At 40.6% G+C, this 24,941-nt stretch overlaps 1 protein-coding gene and 1 non-coding gene across 2 annotated transcripts; both read right to left on the bottom strand.

The window, feature by feature from the left end:
- Positions 1 to 10,017: 10,017 nt before the first annotated feature.
- On the bottom strand, positions 10,018 to 10,509 carry LOC114389775. Its single transcript, XM_028350512.1, has one exon. The coding sequence runs from the start codon at positions 10,507 to 10,509 to the stop codon at positions 10,018 to 10,020; it is 492 nt and encodes a 163-aa protein (XP_028206313.1).
- Positions 10,510 to 20,559: 10,050 nt separating this feature from the next.
- Positions 20,560 to 20,666, bottom strand: LOC114391355. Its single transcript, XR_003662145.1, has one exon. It is a non-coding gene; the product is annotated as a small nucleolar RNA R71 (small nucleolar RNA).
- Positions 20,667 to 24,941: the final 4,275 nt, after the last annotated feature.

Below are 24,941 nucleotides of genomic sequence, written 5' to 3'. Positions count from 1 at the left end.
AAAGAGGGAGAGAAAGAGAGAGGGGGGAGCATGAAATTGAAGGAATAAAAGAGGGAGAGAAGTGGAACTTTGAAATGTGTCTCATAAGACTTTCATTCATCAAAGTTACAACAAGTGTTACACATGCTTCTATTTATAGACTAGGTAGCTTCCTTGAGAAGCTTTCTTGAGAAACCTTTCTTGAGAAGCTTTCTTGAGAAAACTTCCTTGAGAAGTTTCTTTAAGAAAACTTGCTTGAGAAGCTAGAGCTTAGCTACACACACCCCTCCAATAACTAAGCTCACCTCCTTGAGAAGCTTCCTTGAGAAGATTCCTTGAGAAGATTCCTAAAGAAGCTAGAGCTTAGCTACATACACCTCTCTAATAGGAAAGCTCACCTTCTTGAGATGAGAAGCTAGAGCTTAGCTACACCCCCTATAATAGCTAAGCTCACCCCTATCCCAAAAATACATGAAAATACAAAAAAAAAGTCCCTACTACAAAGACTACTCAAAATGCCCTGAAATACAAGGCTAAAACTCTATACTACTAGAATGGCCAAAATACAAGGCCCGAAAGAAGGAAAAACCTATTCTAATATGTACAAAGATAAGCGGGCTCATACTTAGCTCATGGGCTCGAAATCTATCCTAAGGCTAATGAGAACCCTAGGGCCTTCCCTTGGATCTCTGGCCCAATCTACTTGGAGTCTTCTATCCAATGCCCTTGTGGGGTAGGATTGCATCATTCCCTCCACCTGGGAAAGGATTTGACCTCAAATCTTGAGGTTCTTCATACCCTGGGCTCCTTCCCTCAACACCTGTAAAAAGAACAAAAACATATGTATTAGTGGTGTTTGGTATGTTGAAGTAAGGTAAGGTCTGAAAACCCCTTTCATGGACATCTTCCCATGAGGGAACATGGTTCCTCACCAACTCAATGAGTGGTGCTATAAGTATACAAAAATATGGTGGAGTGGGCCCCAGATTTTGCTTATACTTGTACTTGGTGGAGTGGGCCAACCAGGAATGACCTTTATTCTCATAGGGTCCATGGGACCCCCATGATCATTATTTAAAAAATTAAGGAAAGTAATGCAATAATGCGTACCTTTTTCTGTATTTTCATGTATTTTTTTGTAGGGATTTTTTTTGTATTTTCATGTTGATTATTCCTACAAAAAAATACGACAAAACCAATGTGTCCCATATGAGCACCTAATTTTGTATTAAAACCAAAAATAAGAACAAACCTACCTAATGAGTCCCTAAGTACACACACCATGAAGATGTTAGGTGTCAAGTGATTTTACAAAAGAGGGTTGCACCACTCAAAACATTCATCATACCACCTATTTTAGGGACTTGGTGCCTAATAATACCTATTTTGGGCACCAACAAAGCACAAGGATTTAAGCTCTTGCAAACCAAACCCTCATCCAACAACTTCTTTACTTGAGGAATAAACTCAAGCCCAAGAGGTGTGGCAATGCTAGCAAGTGTCTTTTTACAAAAGAGAAAATGTGGAGATTGTCTAAGAGGGAAAGTTTCTTTAATGTTTGTCTTTATTGTAAAATGAGTTTCCTTCTTAGCTAAACTCTTGGAGGAGACACTTACCTCCTTACACTTCTCTTAACCACTAATGGTTGTCCTTCTTCTTGGGGGTAGATTTCTTCACTAGATTCTTCCCCTTTTGCTTCTTCACTTTCACTAGAGGAAGGTGAAGTATCAGCCTCATCCTAGCTACTATAAATGTCTTGGCCCCTCATAATCATGGTTTTTGTGGTGGGGCATTGAGAAGTAATGTGTCCTCTTCCAAGACATATAAAGCACTTTAGAGAGCTAGTTTTCTCTTGCATACTAGCCTTAGGGGCTTGCTTTTCTATTTTCTTCCCCTTATCTTCTTTGGGCTTAGAAGGTGTCACCCCTAAGATGCCTTGACCTTGGTCTTTCTTTGGATAAGAGTGAGAGCCATAAGATTTTGATGTAGACTTCTTTTTAAGTTGTTGCTCTACCCTTATTTCCCAAACTAAGTTAGCCTCTACATTGTCCTTCCCATGGAAGTATGAGAGGTTAATGTTAGCCTCTTGAGGCTTTCTTTCCTTTTCTCTTCTATGGAAGTGAGGTCTAAGATGTGACCTATGCCTTCCTTCCTAATAGTCACGAAGTTCTTCACTTAGGCTCTTGCAAGAGTTATGACTACTATAGGAGGCATGTTTTTCTCTTTTCATTTCTTTCATTATTTTTCTTCTTTCTTCCTCTCTTATTTTCTTTCTTTCATCTTGACTTATTTCTTCCACTTTTTTTTTCCTTTTTCTTTTCTCTCTTGTTTTTCTTTCCATAACTTGAGGGAACTCAACTCATCTAAGATTCTAGATAAAGGGTTTTATGACTAGTACCCTCGCCATTAACACTAGATGAATGATGACTCATATTGGTTCCTAAGTTGTGGTTCTTTTTTGTTGGAGGTTTGAAAACAAAAGGTAAAAGAAACTATGGTTGAAACTAGCCAAAATAAACACTAAAATAGGTGTGAAAGATAAGGTAAAAAACTAATTGGTAAAAGGAAAGCTATCTAGACGGTTTGACAATGGAAAGTAAAGGAAAAAAGCTATGAAAGTAAGCAAGAAATGTAAACTAGGCAAATCCTAAGAGTGTTTGGATGACCACATTCAAGGTTCCCAACAAAACACTCACTATCCTAAGGAAAAATTGCCTAAAATTATTACACACAAATGGAAGTAGGGTGACCTATTGGAGGCTCCCAACTTACTTCCAATGAAAGGCCTTTTTGTTACAAAATTTGAAAGCAATGAAAGTACGTAAATTGTCAATTATAAAATTACAAAAAGGTCCTCAATTTTGGTGGTTGTTCTCTCTTTGGTGATTCACTCAATTTGGAGTGCTTCTTAGTCCAATAGCTCTTAAGGTGGTTGGCCCCTTGCTTCTTGACTCAAATTCTTCAAGGGATGGCACCAATCCTATTTTCCAATTCCCTATATGGCAACTCACAAACAAGGAAACAAAGAGACAAGCAATAACCAAAGACAAAAAACATGAAATGAAAGCTAAACCAATGGAGTTTTAACAAGACAATTTTTCAAGGATTATTCAACAAATAAAGCAATGAAAAGGACACAAAAGCAAGCTAGGACTCAAAGAGAAACTTAGAATGACTCTATAGTAGAGTAAAAAAACTGAAGAAAAAAAAAGACTCAACAAACCTCTAGCTTTGGCACTTGTCTTCACACTAATTTTCAATTGAAATTTCCAATAATAGAATAAATTTTGAGCCAAAACAACAAGCACACTTCTCTTTCACCTTTTTTTTCTGGATACTGATTTTCTTGCCAAATTGTGTGATTTTTCGTATTTTTTTCCTTTTATCCAAATCACTTGTTTTATTTTCCTAACTTTTTTCCAGATGTCTAGAAAATTCAGTAAAAATATCAGCTGAAAATTCGAAGTAACCAATTCTCAGTAATTTTTACAACTTTGTATGTCTAAGCTGCCAGCACCAGCGATTTTTTTATTTTAAGCATGGTATATTGATTGCCTTGGGCTTACTTTCAACCTTCCTATGTATGTTGAACTCACTAGGATTGTTTACCACAGTTTTAGGATTTCAATATTCACTTAGGATCAACATTTCAGTCAGCAATTCAATCACCAAAACTCAAATTCACAATAGACATAATCATAAGGAAACCTTAAAGTTCAAGAAAAGGTTCACAATCAAAGACTCTCTAAGAATTTTGCATGAACATGTTAAGCACTAATTAACATGAAAGATTTGACTCAAATCAAATAACAGGCTAAAAGAATTTCATACACTCATGAACAAATGAGTTAGACAAAGAAACAAGAAAATAAAATTCAGCACAACATAAGAAATCTTATGTGACAAGTTTCATGACTAGACATGACTTCTATGACAAAACTACAATAGGTGAACAAGTCACTCTAGATTTTTGAGGTTTTCTTCTAATTTAATATTTTTGTAAGAATTTTATGGTTTAGGTTTAAGCCACAAAAAATAACAAGACAAAACTCAGAGGAACCTAAACTCAACACAATTCATGGTTCAAGAACAAGAACAAGAAATTCGAACCATAGAAAATCAAATCTAGCTTCTATAGCAAGTTTAATTGGTGGAAACTCTAAAGAATCATGTGAACAACATTTAGCACAAGAGATGTGAGGAGATACATGGAGAAAATGAAGAAACAACAATGGAAGAGAAGGTAAAGCATGAAAATTAATGGAGGTTTAAGGAGCACCTGTTGGATCGAGTGGCCTCAGAATAATTAAGAAGGGGGGTTGAATTAATTATTCCTAAACCTTTACTAATTAAAAAATTACTCTTTAAGGCTTTTACTAAATTGTTAAGAGAATGAGGAGTAGAAGAGAAAACTTAACAGAAAGTAAAAGCGGAAATTAAATGCACAGCGGAAAGTAAAAGAGTAGGGAAGAAGAAAACAAACACACAAGAGTTTTTATACTGGTTCGGCAACAACCCGTGCCTACCTCCAGTCCCCAAGCGACCTGCGGTCCTTGAGATTTCTTTCAACCTTGTAAAAATCCTTTTACAAGCAAAGATCCACAAGGGATGTACCCTCCCTTGTTCTCTTTGAAACCCTAGTGGATGTACCCTCCACTAGAACTGATCCACAAGAGATGTACCCTCTCTTGTTCTCAGTCAAACCAAAGTAGATGTACCCTCTACTTGTACCACAAAGGATGTAGCCTCCAATGTGTTAAGACAAAGATCTCAGGCTGTTACACCTTTGATACTTTGTGAATGGGGATACAAAAGAATTCTCAAGCGGTTAAACCTTTGAACGCTTTTGTATTAGGGAATGGGAAGAATCAAAAGAATTCTCAGACTGTGTCGTTTTGAATTCTTTGACAAGGGAGAAGGGAGACACAAAAGAATTCAGGCGGTTAGTCCTTTGTTCTTTTGGAAAAGGGAGAAGAGAGACAAAAAGAATTCAGGCGGTTAGTCCTTGGCAAATTCTTTTTGGCAAATGGAGAAGAGAATGAAAAGATGAATAGCACAAGTTTTCAAGGTTTGGAAAACCAGAAAACTTCAGAAAGCTTTTGGTACAAAGAAGAAGAAGAAGTTCAAAGAGATTCAAGGCTTGTAAAGGATTGTAATGAAAATGATTGGAAAAAAATTCAAGATTGTTGTTCGAAAGATTGATTTGAAAATGCAAAACAAAGCCTTGCTTTTATAGACTCTTCATGTCTAGTCAAGAAGGCCATTAAGAAGAGTTATAACTTTTAGAAAAACTTAAAAACCATTTGAAAAGTCAAAACCTTTTTGAAGAGTTACATCTTTAGATTTTTCAGAAACAAACACTGGTAATCGATTACCAAATATGTGTAATCGATTACACAAAGCTTTTGAGTGAAACAATGTGACTCTTCACTTTTAAATTTGAATTTCAACGTTCAAGGACACTGGTAATTGATTACCAAAACATTGTAATCGATTGTTTTGGTAATCAATTACAGCCTTTTGAAAATATTTGGAACATTGTAAATTAAGTTTGAAAACATTTTCAAACTCATTTTGCTACTGGTAATCAATTACAACAATATGGTAATCGATTACCAGAGAGTAAAAACTCTTTGGTAAAGGTTTTGTCAAAAACTCATGTGCTATTCAAAGTTTTGAAAAAACTTTTTAATACTTATCTTGATTGAGTCTTTTCTTCATTCTTGAATCTTGAGTCTTGAATCTTGATCTTGATTCTTGAGATCTTGAATCTTGTTTGTAGGCTTTCTTCTTGAGTCTTGAATTCTTCTTGATTCTTGAACTCTTGACTTGTTCTTGATTCACTTGAGATGTTCTTTGATTCACTTGAGTTGTTCTTTGATCTTTTGAGCTTTTTGTTCATCTCCTTTGTCATCATCTTTTGTTGTCATCATGGTTATCATCAAAACACCTTTGAATCATTTTTGATTCATCATGAAGCTTTGCTTCCACAGCACCTACTTGAAGCTCTTGTGCTCTGATTACCACTTGATGAAAGCTTACTTGTGGGGCTTCTATGTAGGCTGGATCTTTGAGCTTCAATGAGGTCCTTTAATGGTGATTTTCCACCATGGAGATGCAACGGAAGACAAAGGAGAAGAGGTGAGGGGAGGCGCCATCCACTAGGGAATAAGCCATGGAAGAAGGAGCTTCACCACCAAGATGAGCCTTGGATAAGAGGCTTGGAAGGATGCTTCAATGGAGGAAAAGAAAGAGGGAGAGAAAGAGAGAGGGGGGAGCATGAAATTGAAGGAATAAAAAAGAGAGAGAAGTGGAACTTTGAAGTGTGTCTCATAAGACTTTCATTCATCAAAGTTACAACAAGTGTTACACATGCTTCTATTTATAGACTAGGTAGCTTCCTTGAGAAGCTTTCTTGAGAAAACATCCTTGATAAGTTTCTTTAAGAAAACTTCCTTGAGAAGCTAGAGCTTAGCTACACCCACCCCTCTAATAACTAAGCTCACCTCCTTGAGAAGCTTCCTTGAAAAGATTCCTTGAGAAGATTCCTAAAGAAGCTAGAGCTTAGCTACACACACCTCTCTAATAGCAAAGTTCACTTCCTTGAGATGAGAAGCTAGAGCTTAGCTACACACCCCCTATAATAGCTAAGCTCACCCCCATTCCAAAATACATGAAAATACAAAAAAAAAGTCCCTACTACAAAGACTACTCAAAATTCCCTGAAATACAAGGCTAAAACCCTATACTACAAGAATGGCCAAAATACAAGGCCCAAAAGAAGGAAAAACCTATTCTAATATTTACAAAGATAAGCGGGCTCATACTTAGCCCATGGGCTCAAAATCTACCCTAAGGCTAATGAGAACCCTAGGGCCTTCCCTTGGATCTCTGGCCCAATCTACTTGGAGTCTTCTATCCAATGCCCTTGCGGAGTAGGATTGCATCACAGTTAGTATCCTAATAAGATTAACATATATGAATCATTTTCTAACATTAATGATGCACACGTTAAGTTACCTTGAATTGATCCCTCACACTCGAGAATCCTAAGAATATTTACCGAATATCAAACCCACGCATATGAAGTAAAGATCCCAGTATTACAATCATAATATCGTGTTATTTGCAATCAAAATGTTATGCTCTATTCCTAGCAACATAACGTAAAGAGTAAATTCATTCATTTCAAATTCTAAGAGTACTTTCGAGTCAAACTTAAAATCAAATTTCATGAAATTAGTAATCAAATAGAATCAACAAAAAACCATTTTGCCCATCCTATTGACTTGGTTTCTGGATCCAACAAAAAACCATCAAAACCTACAAAATCATCGATGAATCTTCCATATTTAAACAAAAGAATTAGTAAATGTCCAATATATAAAACAACTAGAAAGAAGGGAAGTTTATAAGAAAAACTACTACAATCAAAAGATAAGTGGGCATTTTAATTCCAAAAATAACTAATTTAAGGCACTTATCAATGTGTCACTCGCTATGGGTGGCACATACTGGAGACTTGGTGGTGTGCTCTTACATACATGACACTTATGAAGTGGCACGTACTAAAGACATGGTGGTGTGCTCTTACATACATTTCACTCACTGTGGGTGGCACGTATTAGAGACTTAGTGCTTGAAGGAGGGCTCACCAAAGGCGGTCCTTGGGTTTCAATAGCCTTGGAGCTACGACTATGGATGTTCCTGTCTTGATAAGAAAATTATGAAAGGGAAGGGATGTAGAATTTTTATTCAGTGAATTTGATTGAGTATGAATTCCCTTCATCATCCCAGATGTGCCTCGTTAAAACTTCTCAAGCCAAAACCCTGATTTTTCTATTTTTAGGAAAAAGAGTACAACATTTAGGTTTGCATTAGGTCAGATGAAATAGAACTTCAAGTGGGTGGCATTCCATGTTCTTGGAATTGCTTTGCCATCCATTTCTTGTAGTTTGTATACTCCATTGTCTAGGCTTGTTATGACCTTGAATGGGCCTTCCCAGTTAGGACTAAACTTTCCCGCTAGAGGATCTTTTTTGGCTTCACCTCAGACTCGCCATTCGAGGTCACTAACTTGAAAGGCTCATGGTTGAACCTTTGTATTGTATCTCCTCACTACTCGGAGTTTGATGGCTTCTTCCCTGATTCTTGCCATGTCTTGGACTTCATCTATTTTTTCGAGTTCTACCTTCATATTTTCTTCATTTTGCTATTGTTGGAACAACAGTCTCCTTGTCAATTGTTCCCCGACTTCCACGAGGATCATGGCATTTGTGCCATATGTGAGTCAATAAGGAGTTTCGTTGGTGGCTGACTGTGGTGAACAATGGTAAGCCCAGAGTATACTGAGGAGCTCCTCTTTTCATAGTCCCTTAGACTTGTTGAGTCTAGTACGCAGGGCCCTTAGGATGACTCTGTTAGCTACCTCTGCCTAGTCATTGGTCTGAGGATGTTCGACAGAGGTGACAAGGTGCTTAACATCATGCCTTATCAAGAAGTCTTCGTAAGTCTGAGCTTTGAATTGAGTGTCATTGTCCATGACAATGGCGTATGGGAGGTCGTACCTGCAAATGAGGTGTTTCCACTTGGTGAAGAAATCGATGGCGACTAGTAAGTATTTGACTTCTCCTAGGGCCTTTGGCAGTGGTCCCATTATCTCCATTCCCCCACATGGCAAAAGGCCAAGGGGAGCTCAGACTATGGAGATTGTTAGGAAAGGTGCGTGGAATGTCTACAAACTCTTGACATCGTCTACATCTCTTTGTAAAGTCAAGGGTGTCTGCCCTGAGTGTTGGCATTTAGTAGCCAGCATGCACCACCTTTGTTGCAAGGGAGCGTCCTCCTGTATGGAGACCGCAAATTCCTTCATGGAGTTCTCACATGACATAATCTGTCTATTGGTTGTTTAGACATTTTAACAAGGGTACTGGCAGCCCTCTTTTGAATAGCTCACCATCAAGGATGATGTAGTAGTTGGCCTTCCATTTCGGGCATCTGGCTTCATTCTTGTCTGATGGCAACACCCCCCGGATTAGGACATTCCTGTAGGTGGTCATCCAGGCTGGTTCCTCCTCTTCTCTGACCATAACTTCTTTAGTGTCTATGGTGGGAGTTTTAAGTGTCTCCTGGATGATAGTCTTAAGGTGTCTGGTCTTTTTTGTGCTAGCCATCTTGGAGAATAGGTATGCTCAAGTGTTGTTCTCCTAGGATATGTAGTACATTTCAAATCATTCGAAATTGTTGTTTAGAGTTTTGGCAATGTGGTATTACTTGAGCAACACTGTCTCCTTAGTCTGGTATCTGTTGGCAACCTGTCCATGGACAAGCTACAAGTCATTATAGCATCATAGCTTCTTTGCCCCAACTTTTCTTGCTAGTTTTATACCTGCAATGAGCGCCTCGTACTCAGCTTGATTGTTTGTGGCTTTGAAGTTGAGTTTGAGAGCTTGCTTTAGGGTGATATTGTCGAGGCCATTGAGAATGATTCTTGCTCCACTTCCCTTTACGTTGGATGCACCATCAACATAGAGGGTCCACCAATTTGGGGTGGTTTGGTTGTTCCCAGCGAATTCTGCCGGGAAGTCTAACATGAACTGTGTCTTCATGGGGTTGCAGGGTTCTTACTGAATATCAAACTCTGAAAGTTCTACGAACCAGGCCACCATCCTTCCTGCGAGTTCAGGCTTTCCCAAAACCTGCTTGATGGGGTAGTTCATTTTGACTACAACTTGATGACTCTGGAAGTAGGGCATGAGTCATCGGGCCGAGGTAATGAGTCCTAGCGCCACCTTTTCTATCATTTGGTAGTGCGTCTCGGCGTCATGGAGTATGCGACTGGTGAAGTAGATAGAGAGCTGGTGCTTCCCTTCCTCTTGTACAAGGGCTAAGCTAACGACTTCTTCAACTACTTAAAGATATAGGAGTAGGGGTACCCTTGCCCTGGGCCAACTTAGGACCGGTGGTGTAGCGATGGTTTTCTTGAAGCCTAAGAAGGCTTGTTTGTAGGTTTCATCCCTGAGGAAAGGTTCATTTTTCTTAAGCGATTTGTAGAATGGCTTCTCTTTTTTCAACGAGCTTGGGGAGAAACCTGGATAGGGATGCTAGTCTTCCATTTAGTTTTTGGACTTCATGGACATTAGTCAAACTATGCATATCCAAAATAGCAGTGCATTTCTCAAAAGTACATTTTTCATGGTTGAGGCACATGTCGTATTTGAGGAGCTCTTCAAAGACCTCTTCCAAGTCTACCCCGTGTTGGGCTATGCTTTGAGACTTGACGACTATGTTGTCAACATAGACCTTGATTTTATGTTTGATCAATTGCTTGAACATCTGATCCATCAGTCTATAGTATGTAGCACCTGCATTTTTTAGGATGAAGGCCATGACCCTGTAGCAAAAGGTGGCATCTTCAATGATAAATGTCATTTTCTCCTCATCTAGATCATGCATCCTGATCTGGTTGTATCCGGAGTAAGCATCCAGGAAGCTTAGCACATGGAACCCAGATGCTTCATTGACTATCATGTTGATGATGGGCAGAGGTTACGCATCTTTGGGGCATGCCCTATTCAGATCAATATAGTCAGTGCACATTCGCCATTTTGTTGTTGGCCTTTTTGACCATGTGAAGATTGGGGAGCCAAGTGGAATATCTGACTTCTCTGATGAAGTTGGCATTAAGGAGTTTGTACACTTCTTCTCTAATAGCTTTGCACCATTCTTCTCCCATCTTTCTTTTCTTTTGTGATACCAGTTTGGCCTAGGGACAGATGGCAAGCTTGTGGCAGATAATGCTGGGATGGATTCTCGACATGTTAGATGGCTGCTAAGCGAAGAAGTCTGTTCTGTGTAGAACATCGGTGATGTGCTGGTGATCATGATTAGTGAGGTCCTTACTGAGCTGCATCCACTGCCTGGGTTTGGGTCCAAGCTGCAGCTAGATGAGCTCTTCATTGGGCTTTAGGCCTCTATCCGAAGTGTCATCATGCGGATCTGTACTGAATTCATTGTCCCGACTTGCTTGGTAGACGATCAGGGCTTGTATTGGAGGCCTTTCATCCACGCTCATGACTTGAGTGCCTTCATCCGCAGTGGGATGAGGCTTGGCTGGCTCCCTGGTGGGACGACAGGGTGCTACCTTCAGGCTTTCTGCATAGCGTGCTTGTTTTGATCTCCCTTGACGGTCACAATCTCCATGGTCAAGGTGGAGAATTTCATTTTCAAATTCGGCATAGATACTATGGCTCCAAGCTCGTTAAGGGTCTTTTTGCCAATCAAACCAAAAAATTATGTATCTGCATCAACAAGTAAATATCTTATTGTGAAGCTCCAAGAGAGTTGGCCTTAATTGAAAGAGGTCATTAGGTCCACATAGCCTCTGGTCTCTACTCTCTCACTTGCAAAGCCAAGGAGTGGACCGGCGTGAGGGTGAATAGTGTTAGGGGAGACCTCGAGCTTTTGGAAAGTTTTCCACCTTGGACATCGTGAAGTTTGTGACAATGATGGAGACAACCATGGGGTCGTCCTGGTTGACGGGGTTGATACCCTTAAAGTCCCTATCCGTGAAAGTGATAGAAGGGAGAATTCATTGTGATGGTGCATCTACAAAATTGATGTGGATGTCCCGAATGGTGTGAAGATGGCATTTACGGGACTGGCTGGACTATCCTCTGTAGGAAAATCCTCCAGCAATGGTGTTGATTACACCTCTAATTTGTAGGGCCGGTTCCTATTCTTGTGGAGGTTGTCATCTAGGCCTCTACTGCTGGTGTTGTAACGCCCTGAAATTTTGATAATTAAAAATAGATGTTTGATGTTTTTCTTGTGTTATTTGATTACTTGATTAATTTGGATGAGTTAAGGTATTGTGTGAATTAGCCATCTGCGATCTTCTTAATGTGGAAGTTGAGTTATGTGGACTTTTATTGACTTAGGTTGAAATTATGAGATTTCAAGTTTTACTTAAACCTGTTCCACTAAAACTGTAATCCTGGATTTGTTAACTGTTGGATCGCTTTCAAATTTGGACTACAGGCTTGCAACCCAATTCTACATTGTCATACCCTAATTTCATCCGGGGACTATTGTTTGATGGCATGCAACCTTTGATTGACCGCTTCGAGGTACTTAGCACCCTTTATTGCACAATATGTGAAGTTCCGAGACGTGCCGGAAATCAAAAGAAAGCATTGTTACGCAATCCGTGAAATTCCGTAACGTGCCGGAAATCAAAAGGAAGTATTGTTACGCAATCCGTGAGTTTCCGTAACTTTTCGAAAGCTAAAAAAGGAGTAATTACATGATCCGTAAGGTTCCGTAACCTTACGGAAAGAAAATAAGTATCGTTATGAAATTCGTAAAGTTTCGTAACGTTACGGAAAAAGAATCACCAAAAAAAAGTAAAGGGGTGTATTTAGTAAAAAAAAGGGGGTGCAAATAGCAACCAGGCCCACTTGGGCCTTCCAGATTCTTCCTTTAGAACCTGGCTCACCTGGGCGAGCTGGGTGCCAAGCTCCTCCCCTATTTTGCTATAAATAGAGGGAGGAGTGAAGAAGGAAAGGGTTCAGCCTTCTTGGCACATCGTATTCACTTGAAATTACTGAGGAAAATTGTTTCCGTGAAGAAAATCCAAGCCGAGGCACTTCCGTAACGTTTTCGTGGGTGATTTCACGAAGATTTTCAACCGTTCTTCGTCATTCATTGTCCGTTCTTCATTGTTCTTCGGTCTTCAACCGGTAAGAACCCGAAATCGAACTTTTCAATTCATTCTATGTACCCGTGGTGGTCCCCATTTGTTTCGTGTACTTTTATTCTCGTTTCATTTACTTTCCGTACCCTCTTTTGACATGCTTCAGTCATTTACTTAAGTCACTTTCTCGCCTAATCAAAAAATAAAATAAATTTCCACCGATCATTTGATTTGTAATATCCGTTAATTTTTGTTAAAATGAAATCCGACCGTTCGGTCGTGCCGTAACCACGTTGGAAATCAAAAAGAGGTAAAATAATAATATAATAATCAAAAATATCTTTTAGTAAAATAAAGCAAAAAAATAAATCGGACGTTTCTCTTTGGGATTTTCTCTTTCTTAATTGAATTGACTAATAACTAAAGTGAAACTAAGGCTAAAATCAACTCGCAAAGTCAAGCTCATCCGCGAAAAATCACTAAAAAAGGATTTTAAGATTCAATACCTTAGTTTTTCTTACCAAGTAAAAAGGATCATTTTTAAGCTCCAACGCCTTTAAATGACCACCTTCCAAGTAAAAAAGAATCGCTTGATTCGCCCTTAAAAAAGAACTACGTAGGTTTGATTTCCTCTTCGTTGGAGGGTACGTAGGAGCAAGAGCCCCGCTTTTGTCGACCCCAAAAATAAAAAAGAAATAAAAGTTAGGGTAACACAATTTCACACAATTCTAAAAATAAGGCTGTTGTCCTTTGAGACAAACGTGAGAGGTGCTAATACCTTCCTCAAACGTAAATACAACTCCCGAACTTGGAATATTCTTTATGACCGGTTTCCTTCGGTTTTTCCGACGTTTTCCACAAATAAACGTTGGTGGCTACTCCGTGCATTTTCCTCCTTTGGAAAACGCTCCCGTGAGCCTCGCCCCGCTCGCCTGCAAAAGGGTAGGTTGCGATAGTTGGCGACTCCAGTGGGGACTGTTTTTGTGAGTTAGGCCTATTTTAGGGAATTGTGGAATTGTGTAAATGTAATAACTGCTGTCTTTTCCACATTTTTACACTGCATTCTAAGCACCCACGGGTTTGAGTAAAAAAGGGGCTCTATACCCAGGTTCATGGGAATCTAAGGAGTGGAGGTGAATCTATGGTCATGCTAGGTCTCCGACTTGCTTGATAATAGTGAAACCTCGTCTAGAGCTTTCTCTCTTTATAATGTGTTGTCGCTGGTATTCCATACCGCTGCAATATTATTATCTTGAGTGATGATACCTCTAGAAAACAGCCATGTGAGTTATGAATTGTTGGGAGTAGTTATTAGAGACCCCTAGATATTATCCTATAGGTCCCCAAATAGGGGCACGGAGCAAACACGCTCCGTGCCATTTGTTCTCATGCATTCTTCTGCAAATAGCACATAAATTATAGTTTTGCTAGTGATATTTTGTTTCTCTAGAGTAATACGTCACTTTTTAATACATACATTGGGGCGCCATAATGCCTAGAACGTAGTATTAAAAAGATGGATCTTTTTGGTCTCGTATATGTAAATTACCCCTTGTTTTTTTTTCTTTTTTCCGTTTCATGCATGCGCATTGCATCATTCATATCGGAGACGAGAGAGACGATTCATCTACCAGTCGTTGCAAGCGGCATGCATGGTCTCTCATGGCGGAGACGAGAGAGACGAATGTTTGTTTCATCTCGAGGAATCACACGACATGGAAACCTGTCCCATGGTGGAAGAGTTACTTCAACGGCTCATGGACTGGGGACAGCTCGAAGTGTCCAAGGGAGATAGGGAAGAACCACAGATTTGCATGCAGTCGGAAGAAAAGAAGGTTCCCCCAACCCCCAAAGCCCTAGTAATATCTTTCACTAGGAATGTGACCGGCTCCAGGCCCATGTACCCCCCAACAGCGCCCAAGCCAATGTCGTTTGCCTATCAAATCAATAAGGTCGTTCCATGGAAGTATACCCCTCCCGCATTTGGAGAAAGGGCGGCAACCGAGGTTGACTCCTTATCAGCCAAGGTGACCAACATTACCGGTCTTAGCGGCGTAACCTGCAGTGGTCGGGTGTTCGCTCCCCCTCACTCAGTGGAATTGTCCTCCAAGGGGAAAGCACCCATGATCCAAGAGCCCACAGACGTGGCCACCCCCTCAAAAGAAGTGGATCCCCCAATGGTAAAATGGGTTAAAAAGAATGAAGGTCTTCAAGGAAAGGCGGTGACTTTGGAAGAGGCTCATGAGTTCCTTCGTCTCATCCAACAAAGCGAGTTTAAAATGGTTGAGCAACTGAATAAAACTCCGGCAAGGATCTCTTTGCTCGAACTGCTCATAAACTCCGAGCCTCATCGTGCACTATTGGTAAAGGTCCTCAACAAAGCCCACGTAGCACACGACATCTCATTTGAGGGTTTTGAAGGCATTGTTAATCATATAACTACCAATAACTATATCGTGTTTACGGAAGAAGAGATTCCCGTTGAGGGGAGAGGGCACAACAAGGCTCTGCATGTGTCTGTCAGATGTATGGAACATGTCGTCGCTAAGGTACTCATCGACAATGGTTCAAGTTTAAATATGATGCCAAAGACCATCTTGGAGAAACTTCCTTTTAATGCGTCACGTCTAAAACCAAGTTCGATGGTGGTACGAGCCTTTGATGGTAGTCGGCGGGAAGTGATGGGGGAAATCGACATCCCCATTCAGATAGGCCCCCACACTTGCAATGTGGTTTTTCAAGTGATGGACATAAATCCCGCCTACAGCTGCCTCTTGGGGAGACCCTGGATTCATGCGCTAGGAGTGGTCCCTTCTATGCTTCACCAGAAATTGAAATTCGCGGTTGGTGGACTCTTGGTGATAGTGTCAGGCGAAGAGGAAATGTTGGTGAGCTGCCCTCCTCTGCACCATATGTAGAAGCAGCGGAAGAATCATTGGAAACAGCTTTCCAATCCTTCGAGGTGGTGAGTTGTGCCTCTGTGGAAACGAGTCTGGTGCTACCTTGTCTCTCTAATGCAGCCCTAATGGTGGCATGGGTCTGGATAAGGACAGCCTCGGGAATGCCGTTGTGGTCAACATTAGGGGAAACCCGTACAAATATGGGTTGGGGTATGAACCCGGGAAACCGGGAAGAAGGAATGCGCCGTCAAGACTTCGGGCAGACAAGGCATGGCCCGGCCATGTTAGCCAGTGTTTCACGAGTGTCGGGATAATGTTCGAGGAAGAGGTGGCGGCAATAGGAGAGGAGTCTCCACAAGATCCGCCAAGTTTCGTGAGACCATGCCATCCCAATTCCCAAGTGGGGAATTGGCGCTTGATAAGCCAGTCGGAGGTCTATACCGTTGATTCAATGTAATTAGAGGCTATAGATTCCTTTCTCTTTTGTTTTGTGAAACCTACCTTATTAAATAACAAAGAGATCTTGTTTCATCTATTCTTGCGGTTCCACCTTTTCTCATATCATTTTGCATGTTTTTGTTTCTTTTGTCTTGATTGGTATAGATATGAGGGTCGATTCTTTGAGGATCCTAACAACGAGGGTTTGATAATCGATTTTGACTGAGATGTAAGCCAAACAATAAACGAAGAAGAGGAAGAGGACGTCCTTTCACCAGAGTTGGAGAGGTTGATCGCTCAGGAAGAACGCGAAATGAAGCCTCACCAAGAGGAAACCAAACTAATAAACTTAGAGACTGGAGAGGGAATGAAAGAAGTGAAAGTAGGAACCGGTATGACCGCACCTATCCGCCGAGGCTTGATAACCCTTCTTGAAGAATATCAAGACATCTTTGCGTGGTCGTACCAAGACATGCCAGGGATGGACCTCGACATTGTGCAGCATAAGTTGCCATTGAATCCTGGGTCTTCCCCGGTTAAGCAGAAGCTATGAAGGATGAGACCCGAAATGTCTTTAAAAATCAAAGAAGTGAGAAAGCAGTTCAATGCGGGTTTCTTAGGAGTAGCTCGATACCCGGAGTGGGTAGCCAACATTGTCCCGGTCCCAAAAAAGGACGACAAAGTACGAATGTGCGTAGACTATCGAGACTTAAACCGAGCCAGTCCTAAAGATAATTTTCCCCTGCCACACATTGATATACTGGTAGATAATACAGCCAAGTTCGCCCTTTTCTCTTTTATGGATGGTTTCTCAGGGTATAATCAGATAAAGATGGCACCCGAAGATGTGGAGAAGACTACTTTCGTCACCCTATGGGGAACGTTCTACTACAAAGTGATGGCCTTCGGGCTGAAAAATGCTGGGGCAACCTATCAGCGTGCCATGGTACCGTTGTTCCACGACATGATGCATAAAGAGATAGAAGTCTATGCAGATGACATGATTGCCAAATCTCGGACTGAGGATGAACACATCGTCAATCTGCGTAAAGTGTTTGGAAGGCTGCGGAAATACCAACTGAAACTAAACCCAACCAAGTGCACCTTCGGGGTAAAATCGGGGAAGTTACTAGGATTTATCGTGAGCCAGAAAGGGATAGAGATAGATCCCGAGAAAGTAAAGGCCATTCTTGAAATGCCAGAGCCACGCACGGAGAAGCAGGTTCGAGGTTTCCTGGGCAGGTTGAATTACATCGCGAGATTTATCTCGCAACTCACCCCTACCTATGAGCCCATCTTCAAACGATTGCGTAAGAACCAGGCGGTCCTGTGGAACAGTGACTGCCAAGAGGCCTTCGAGAAGATCAAACAGAGCCTCGCAAACCCCCCGGTGCTCATGCCACCTGTAACAGGAAGACCTCTTTTCCTGCACATGACTGTGTTAGATGAGTCTATGGGGTGCGTGTTGGGTCAGCACGATGACTCTGGGAAAAAGGAACAAGCCATTTACTATCTAAGCAAGAAGTTTACCGCATGTGAGATGAATTACTCAATGCTGGAAAGAACGTGCTGCGCCTTGGTATGGGCATCACATCGTCTTAGGCAGTACATGCTCAGTCATACCACGTGGCTTATTTCCAAAATGGATCCCGTGAAATACATCTTTGAGAAATCGGCCCTCACAGGACGAATCGCTAGGTGGCAGGTACTACTATCTGAATTCGATATTGTCTATGTCACCCAAAAGGCGATAAAGGGAAGCGCCTTGGCAGATTATTTGGCCCAACAACCCCTCCAAGATTATCGGCCGATGCACCCTGAGTTCCCGGATGAAGACATCATGGCCCTATTCGAAGAGAAGCGAACACACGAGGATATGGACAAATGGATTGTTTGCTTCGATGGGGCATTGATGTGCCATCATTTTCTTCTATTTTCTAAACCCTTTTTGCACCATTTTAATTACTGATTGGTCTTAATTGTCAATTAATTAGGCAGTTTTATTATTTGGGCTCATTTAGCTAATTTGATGTTTTTAATCTAATTTTAGGAATTAATGAAACATTGGGCTTAATCCGAATTTTGGTTGTGGACTTGAAGAGGGCAAATAAAGCAGCGCTTACCTTAGTTAATTTCTAATTAGGAAATTTCGCAATTTTATTTTATGTGGTTCAGTGTTTATTTCGTTTTGGGCCAGAGTATTGAAATAGGGCCCAGTGACTTTGAGTGACTCTTTTTAAATAGCAACCTTGGGATTCGTGCAAGGCATTCTATTAGACTATTATTCAGAGCTTAGGGTTTATGGTTTTGAGGTTTTTCTGTTCTAATGCTACTATTTCGTTCTTAATGCAATTTTCCATTTCCTGCTTCTAATTACAATTTCGTTCTTGTTTCTTCTTCTACTTTCATTTACGTTTCTGTCTTCATTTTCGTTTCTGTCTCATTACGTTTCTGCTTATTTACGTTTCTGTTTATTTACGTTTCTGCTTCATGTTTCATTTACATTTTCTGTTTGAATCTATGGAAGGCTAATTATTCTGGTGTTGTTTCCTTCTGAGGAAGAAACCTAACTCTCTTTGAGGTTTCGTTTATAATGTGGTTCCCTGGCAGTTTTCCCTTCACCAGTTAACCCAAATTCGTGAACATTAATCAGTGCACGCTTCGTGTTCGATTAATTGCCTCTAAGCCTAACTTGCGTTCATGCTTAATGGACGAAGGGCTAACTGGTGTATGTGGTGCCTAATCACGTATTGACAACCCTAAGTTGATTTTCGCTTAGTAAATTGAAATAGGGTTGGATTAAGTGGTTAACTGTTAGGGACGAATTCTCCATAACCCAGGATAAGAGAACGGCTTCTGAATCAGAGGAAACAACCCATTTTTAATATTATTAATTTTGTATTCCAGTTTACTTGTTCTGCTCCTTAAATCCCAAAACAAACAAACCCCTCCCCCCCAATCATTATTGTTACTGCAAGTATATTATGAACATTTGGTTTATCATTGCTCGTTGGGAAACGACCTAGGATCACTTCATAGTTACTTCATTTTCATGTTTATTTGATTCGGGTACGGCCTCGATCAAATTTGGCGCCGTTGCTGGGGAGCAGTGTCCAAAGGTTCATAATAACTAGCTAGTGTTGTGTGTTTAATTCTTTCGTGTTTTAAGTTTAATTGTTAGTATTGTGTTAGTATGTGTGTTAGTGTTATTTAGTGTCCTGGTATTTTGTTTAGTGTGTGTTCTGTTTCAGTTTTCCTATTAAGCACTTTCCCTGTTTCAGTTTTGGGTGTTTTGTTGTGAATAGTGTTTTGCGACGGACTTAGCGACCACTTTTGCTTGCGGCAAAACAGAGTAGTAGTAGAAATCAAGTAGAGACGGATTTTAGCGACCACCCATGCTGAATTATTTGAGATTTTTTGTTTTAGTATCTAGGGTTGTTATTTTTGGCTGAATTTTTTTGTGGTAACTTATTTTAATCTATATTTTGTGGGAAAAATATATAGAGTCTTTAGTTTGGTCAGATTTGAATGTTCCAAAAAAGTAGCAAATTTTGTTTTTGTCGAAACTTCAAACGGCCATAACTTTTGCTCCGGTTATCAGAATCGCAATTATTATATATGTATTTGGGGTAGAAAAAAATTTCCTACGTCGTGGCAGCTTGCTGTAGGCTGGCTGAGGTCTCCATCTTCCAAAAAAAGTGATTCTGTCAAAAGATTTTTATTTTTCAAGTTTTATTGACTTATTTTTCTTAACCTACCATTTTTAGCTTCCATAGTTAGACTTTGATTTTTTGCCTGAAATTTTTTGTGCTATCTTCTCATCATTTTATAAGGTTGCTCACAAAATTTCAAGTCATTTGGAGATCATTTGAGGGTAGCTGTAGTTCAAACCTCCACCTTTATTTACATGACAAAGCAACTAGTTGTGCATGCTGAATGTAGTGTATGACTAGAGGCAATCCATCTGACTTACAACCCTTTGATCCTGAGATAGATAGGACATTTCATAGAATAGTTAGGCATCATTTTATACCTTTTGATCATCCTGAGCATTCCATTACTGGTGAATCTGTGCATTCTGTTATTGGTGATTTTGAACATCCTAATTTTGAGCATTATAATTTTGAGCATTCTGATTCTGAGCATTCAGATTTTGAACATTTTGAGAACATGGCACAACCTCCACCCCGTGAGAGGACTCTAAGGGAAATGGCTGCACCTGATTTCACCTACGAAAGCTTGTGCATCCAATACCCTGATGAGGATGTTTCATATGTTCTTAAAACTGGACTGATTCATTTGCTTCCAAAGTTTCATGGCCTTGCAGGTGAAGACCCGCACAAACATTTGAAGGAATTTCATATTGTCTGCTCCACCATGAAACCCCCAGATGTCCAAGAGGATCATATATTTATGAAGGCTTTTCCTCATTCTTTAGAGGGAGTGGCAAAGGACTGGTTGTATTACCTTGCTCCATGGTCCATCACGAGCTGGGATGACCTTAAGAGAGTATTCTTAGAAAAAAATTTCCCTGCTTCTAGGACCACAGCCATCAGGAAGGATATCTCAGGTATTAGACAACTCAGTGGAGAGAGCCTGTATGAGTACTGGGAGAGATTTAAACAACTATGTGCCAGTTGCCCTCACCATCAGATTTCGGAGCAGCTTCTTCTCTAATATTTTTATGAAGGACTCAGTAATATGGAGAGAAGTATGATAGATGCTGCCAGTGGTGGAGCCCTTGGAGACATGACTCCTGCTGAAGCCAGAAATTCAATTGAGAAGATGGCTTCCAACTCTCAGCAGTTTAGCGCCAGAAATTATGCTATAGTCATTAGAGGAGTGCATGAGGTAGCTACAAACTCAGCTGCATCATCTGAAACTAAGAAGCTTGAAGGAAAACTGGATGCATTGGTTAACTTGGTAACCCAACTGGCCTTGAACCAAAAATTTGTACCTGACGCAAGGGTCTGCGGTTTGTGTTCCTCTGCTGACCACCATACAGACCTTTGCCCTTCCATGCAGCAACCTGGAGCAATTGAGCAGCCCAAAGCTTATGCTGCAAATATTTACAATAGACCTCCTCAACCTCAACAACAAAATCAACCACAGCAGAACAATTATGACCTCTCCAGCAACAGATACAACCCTGGATGGAGAAATCACCCTAATCTCAGATGGTCTAGCCCTCAGCAACAACAACAGCAGTCTGCTCCTTCCTTCCAAAATGCTGTTGGCCCAAGCAGATCATACATTCCTCCACCAATCCAACAACAGCAACAGCCCCAGAAACAGCCAACAGTTGAGGCCCCTCCACAACCTTCCCTCGAAGAACTTGTGAGGCAAATGACTATGCAGAACATGCAATTTCAACAAGAGACCAGAGCTTCCATTCAGAGCTTGACTAATCAGATGGGACAATTGGCTACACAATTGAATCAACAACAGTCCCAGAATTCTGACAAGCTACCTTCCCAAGCTGTCCAAAATCCCAAAAATGTCAGTGCCATTTCATTGAGGTCGGGAAAGCAGTGTCAAGGACCTCAACCCATAGCACCTTCCTCATCAGCAAATGAATCTGCCAAACTTCGCTCTACTCCAGAAAAAGGTGATGACAAAAATTTACCTAACAATTTCTGTGCAGGTGAATCTTCTTCCACTGGTAATTCTGATTTGCAGAAGCAGCACATCCCTCCTCTTCCATTCCCTCCAAGAGCAGTCTCCAACAAAAAAATGGAAGAGGCAGAAAAGAGATCTTGGAAACATTCAGAAAAGTAGAGGTAAACATACCTCTGCTAGATGCAATAAAGCAAATTCCAAGATACGCCAAATTCTTGAAGGAGCTGTGCACTAATAAGAGGAAGCTTAAAGGAAGTGAACGAATTAGCATGGGCAAAAATGTCTCCGCATTGATTGATAAATCTGTTCCCCAAATTCCTAAAAAATGTAAAGATCCAGGTACATTCAGCATACCTTGTAATATAAGGAATAGTAAGTTTGACAATGCCATGCTAGATTTAGGAGCTTCTGTTAGTGTTATGCCTCTGTCTATTTTTAATTCTCTATCTCTAGGTCCCTTGCAGTCAACTGATGTGGTGATTCATTTAGCTAATAGAAGTGTTGCCTACCCTGTTGGTTTCATAGAAGATGTCTTAGTTAGAGTTGGTGAACTGATTTTCCCTATTGATTTTTATATTTTGAATATGGAAGGTGAATTTTCTCAAGGATCAGTTCCCATCATTCTAGGCAGACCCTTTATGAAAACTGCTAGAACTAAGATAGATGTTTATGCAGGCACACTATCCATGGAGTTTGGTGATATAACTGTTCATTTTAATATTCTGGATGCTATGAAATACCCATCTGAAGATCTTTCTGTATTTTGTGCTGAAATAATTGACCATGTTGTTGATGAATACATGACCGATCTTTACTCTAATCTGCATGCCTCTCACTCTTCATGCATTGAGTCTGAAATTGTACTTGATCATATGTCTGAATTTGATGCTGAAAGTGAATCTGAAAGTGATATTGATTGCTTGTCTGGTGGTGGTGTTTTACCTCTGGAGATTGATTTTATAGAGTCAGATAGGACTAACCATGTTTCAGGAAGTACACATACCTCTGACTTTCTTTATGAGGTACAGGCTGAGAAACCATCTCCTTCTACCACTATCCAGCCGACCACACCAGAATTGAAGCCTCTGCCATCAAATTTAAAATACGCTTACTTGGATGATAGCAAAAGTTTTCCAGTGATTATATCTGCCTCCCTTGCTGATGAGCAAGAGGAGAAGTTGTTGTCTGTTCTCAAGAAGCATAAGAAGGCTATAGGCTGGACCCTGGCGGACATTCCTGGTATTAGCCCATCCACATGTATGCATCGAATAAATTTAGAGGATGGAGCTAAACCAGTAAGATAGCCACAGAGAAGACTCAACCCGGTGATTCTTGATGTAGTGAAGAAGGAGATAACCAAGCTTTTGCAAGCTGGAATCATTTATCCTATCTCCGACAGCCAATGGGTGAGTCCCGTCCAGGTAGTCCCGAAGAAGACCGGCCTTACAGTGATCAAAAATGAGAAGGAGGAGTTGATTCCTACTCGGGTACAGAACAGTTGGAGAGTCTGCATTGACTATAGGAGGCTGAACCAAGTGACCAAAAAGGACCATTTTCCCCTGCCATTCATTGACTAGATGCTTGAGCGCCTGGCAGGTAAATCTCACTACTGTTTCCTTGATGGTTTTTCTGGTTATATGAAATTACTATTGCTCCTGAGGATCAGGAAAAGACCACATTCACCTGCCCCTTCGCCACTTTTTCCTATAGGAGGATGCCTTTCGGCCTGTGCAATGCCCCTGGTACCTTCCAGCGGTGCATGATTAGTATTTTCAGTGATTTATTAGAAAATTGCATAGAGGTGTTTATGGATGGTTTCACTGTATATGGATCCTCTTTTGATGGTTGTTTGGATAGTTTGGAAAAAGTTTTGAATAGATGCATTGAAACTAACCTTGTTCTAAATTTTGAAAAATGTCATTTTATGGTTGAGCAAGGTATAGTTTTAGGCCACATTATTTCCAATAAAGGTATTGAAGTAGATCCCGCAAAAAATTTTGTTATTTCACAATTGCCTTACCCCTCTTGTGTGCGAGAGGTGCGATCTTTTCTTGGTCATGCAGGATTCTACAAGCGCTTTATAAGGGATTTTAGTAAAGTAGCCCTTCCACTGTCCAACTTGTTGCAAAAGGAGGTGGAGTTTGACTTTAATGACAGATGCAAAGAGGCTTTTGATTGCCTCAAAAGAGCGCTGACTACCACCCCCATCATCTAGGCACCCGTCTGGACAGCCCCTTTTGAGCTTATGTGTGATGCATCAAATTATGCATTGGGGGCTATCCTTGCTCAGAAAATTGATAAATTGCCCAGGGTGATATACTATGCTTCTAGGACTTTAGAGGTTGCCCAAGCGAATTATACTACTACTGAGAAATAACTTCTAGCCATAGTTTTTGCTCTTGAAAAATTTCGATCTTATTTGCTTGGTACCCGCATTATTGTTTATACTGACCATGCAATTCTAAAGTACTTGTTAAAGAAGGCTGATTCTAAGCCTAGGTTGATCCGATGGATGCTCTGGCTCCAAGAGTTTGACTTGGAGATTCGTGATAAGAGCGGAGCACAAAATTTAGTTGATGATCATTTAAGTCGGATCGAACGTGTAACGAATGCGGATTCACCCATTCGGGATGATTTCCCGGATGATCATTTGTATATACTGTATAGTATTTCTGACTCTCTTTCTACTCCCGGGTTTGCTAACATTGTCAATTATTTGGTTGCTTTTGTTTTTCCTCCCTTAGCATCTAAGGCCCCAAAAGATAAAATTAAAAGTGATGCTAAGCATTTTATTTGGGATGACCCCTACTTGTGGAAATTGTGCAGTGATCAGGTAATTAGACGATGCATTCCAGATCATGAGACTGACTCAGTCCTGTAGTTTTGTCATTCTTCCGCACCGGGAGGTCATCTGGGTGTTCAAAGGACAGCTCGCAAAGTGCTTGATTGTGGCTTTTATTGGCCCACCATCTTTAAAGATGCGTGGAAGATCTGCAGCACTTGTGAGTAGTGTCAGAGAGCAGGAAATACACTTACATGGCGACAACAAATGCCTCAGCAACCTATGCTATTCTGTGAGGTGTTTGATGTCTGGGGTATAGATTTCATGGGCCCTTTTCCTGTCTCTTTTGGTTATGTTTACATTCTCCTTGCAGTTGACTATGTTTCAAAATGGGTGGAAGCCAAGCCCACTAGAACTAATGATGCTAAGGTTGTTGCAGATTTTGTCAGATCTAATATGTTTTGCAGGTTTGGAGTACCTAAAGCAATTGTTAGTGATCAAGGAACCCATTTTTGCAACAGAACAATGC

The sequence above is a fragment of the Glycine soja genome, chromosome 16 (assembly GCF_004193775.1).
Source record: "Glycine soja cultivar W05 chromosome 16, ASM419377v2, whole genome shotgun sequence".
NCBI lineage: Eukaryota > Viridiplantae > Streptophyta > Magnoliopsida > Fabales > Fabaceae > Glycine > Glycine soja.
The sequence above is the reverse complement of the archived record's forward strand: the minus strand, read 5'-3'. Positions and strand labels throughout refer to the sequence as shown.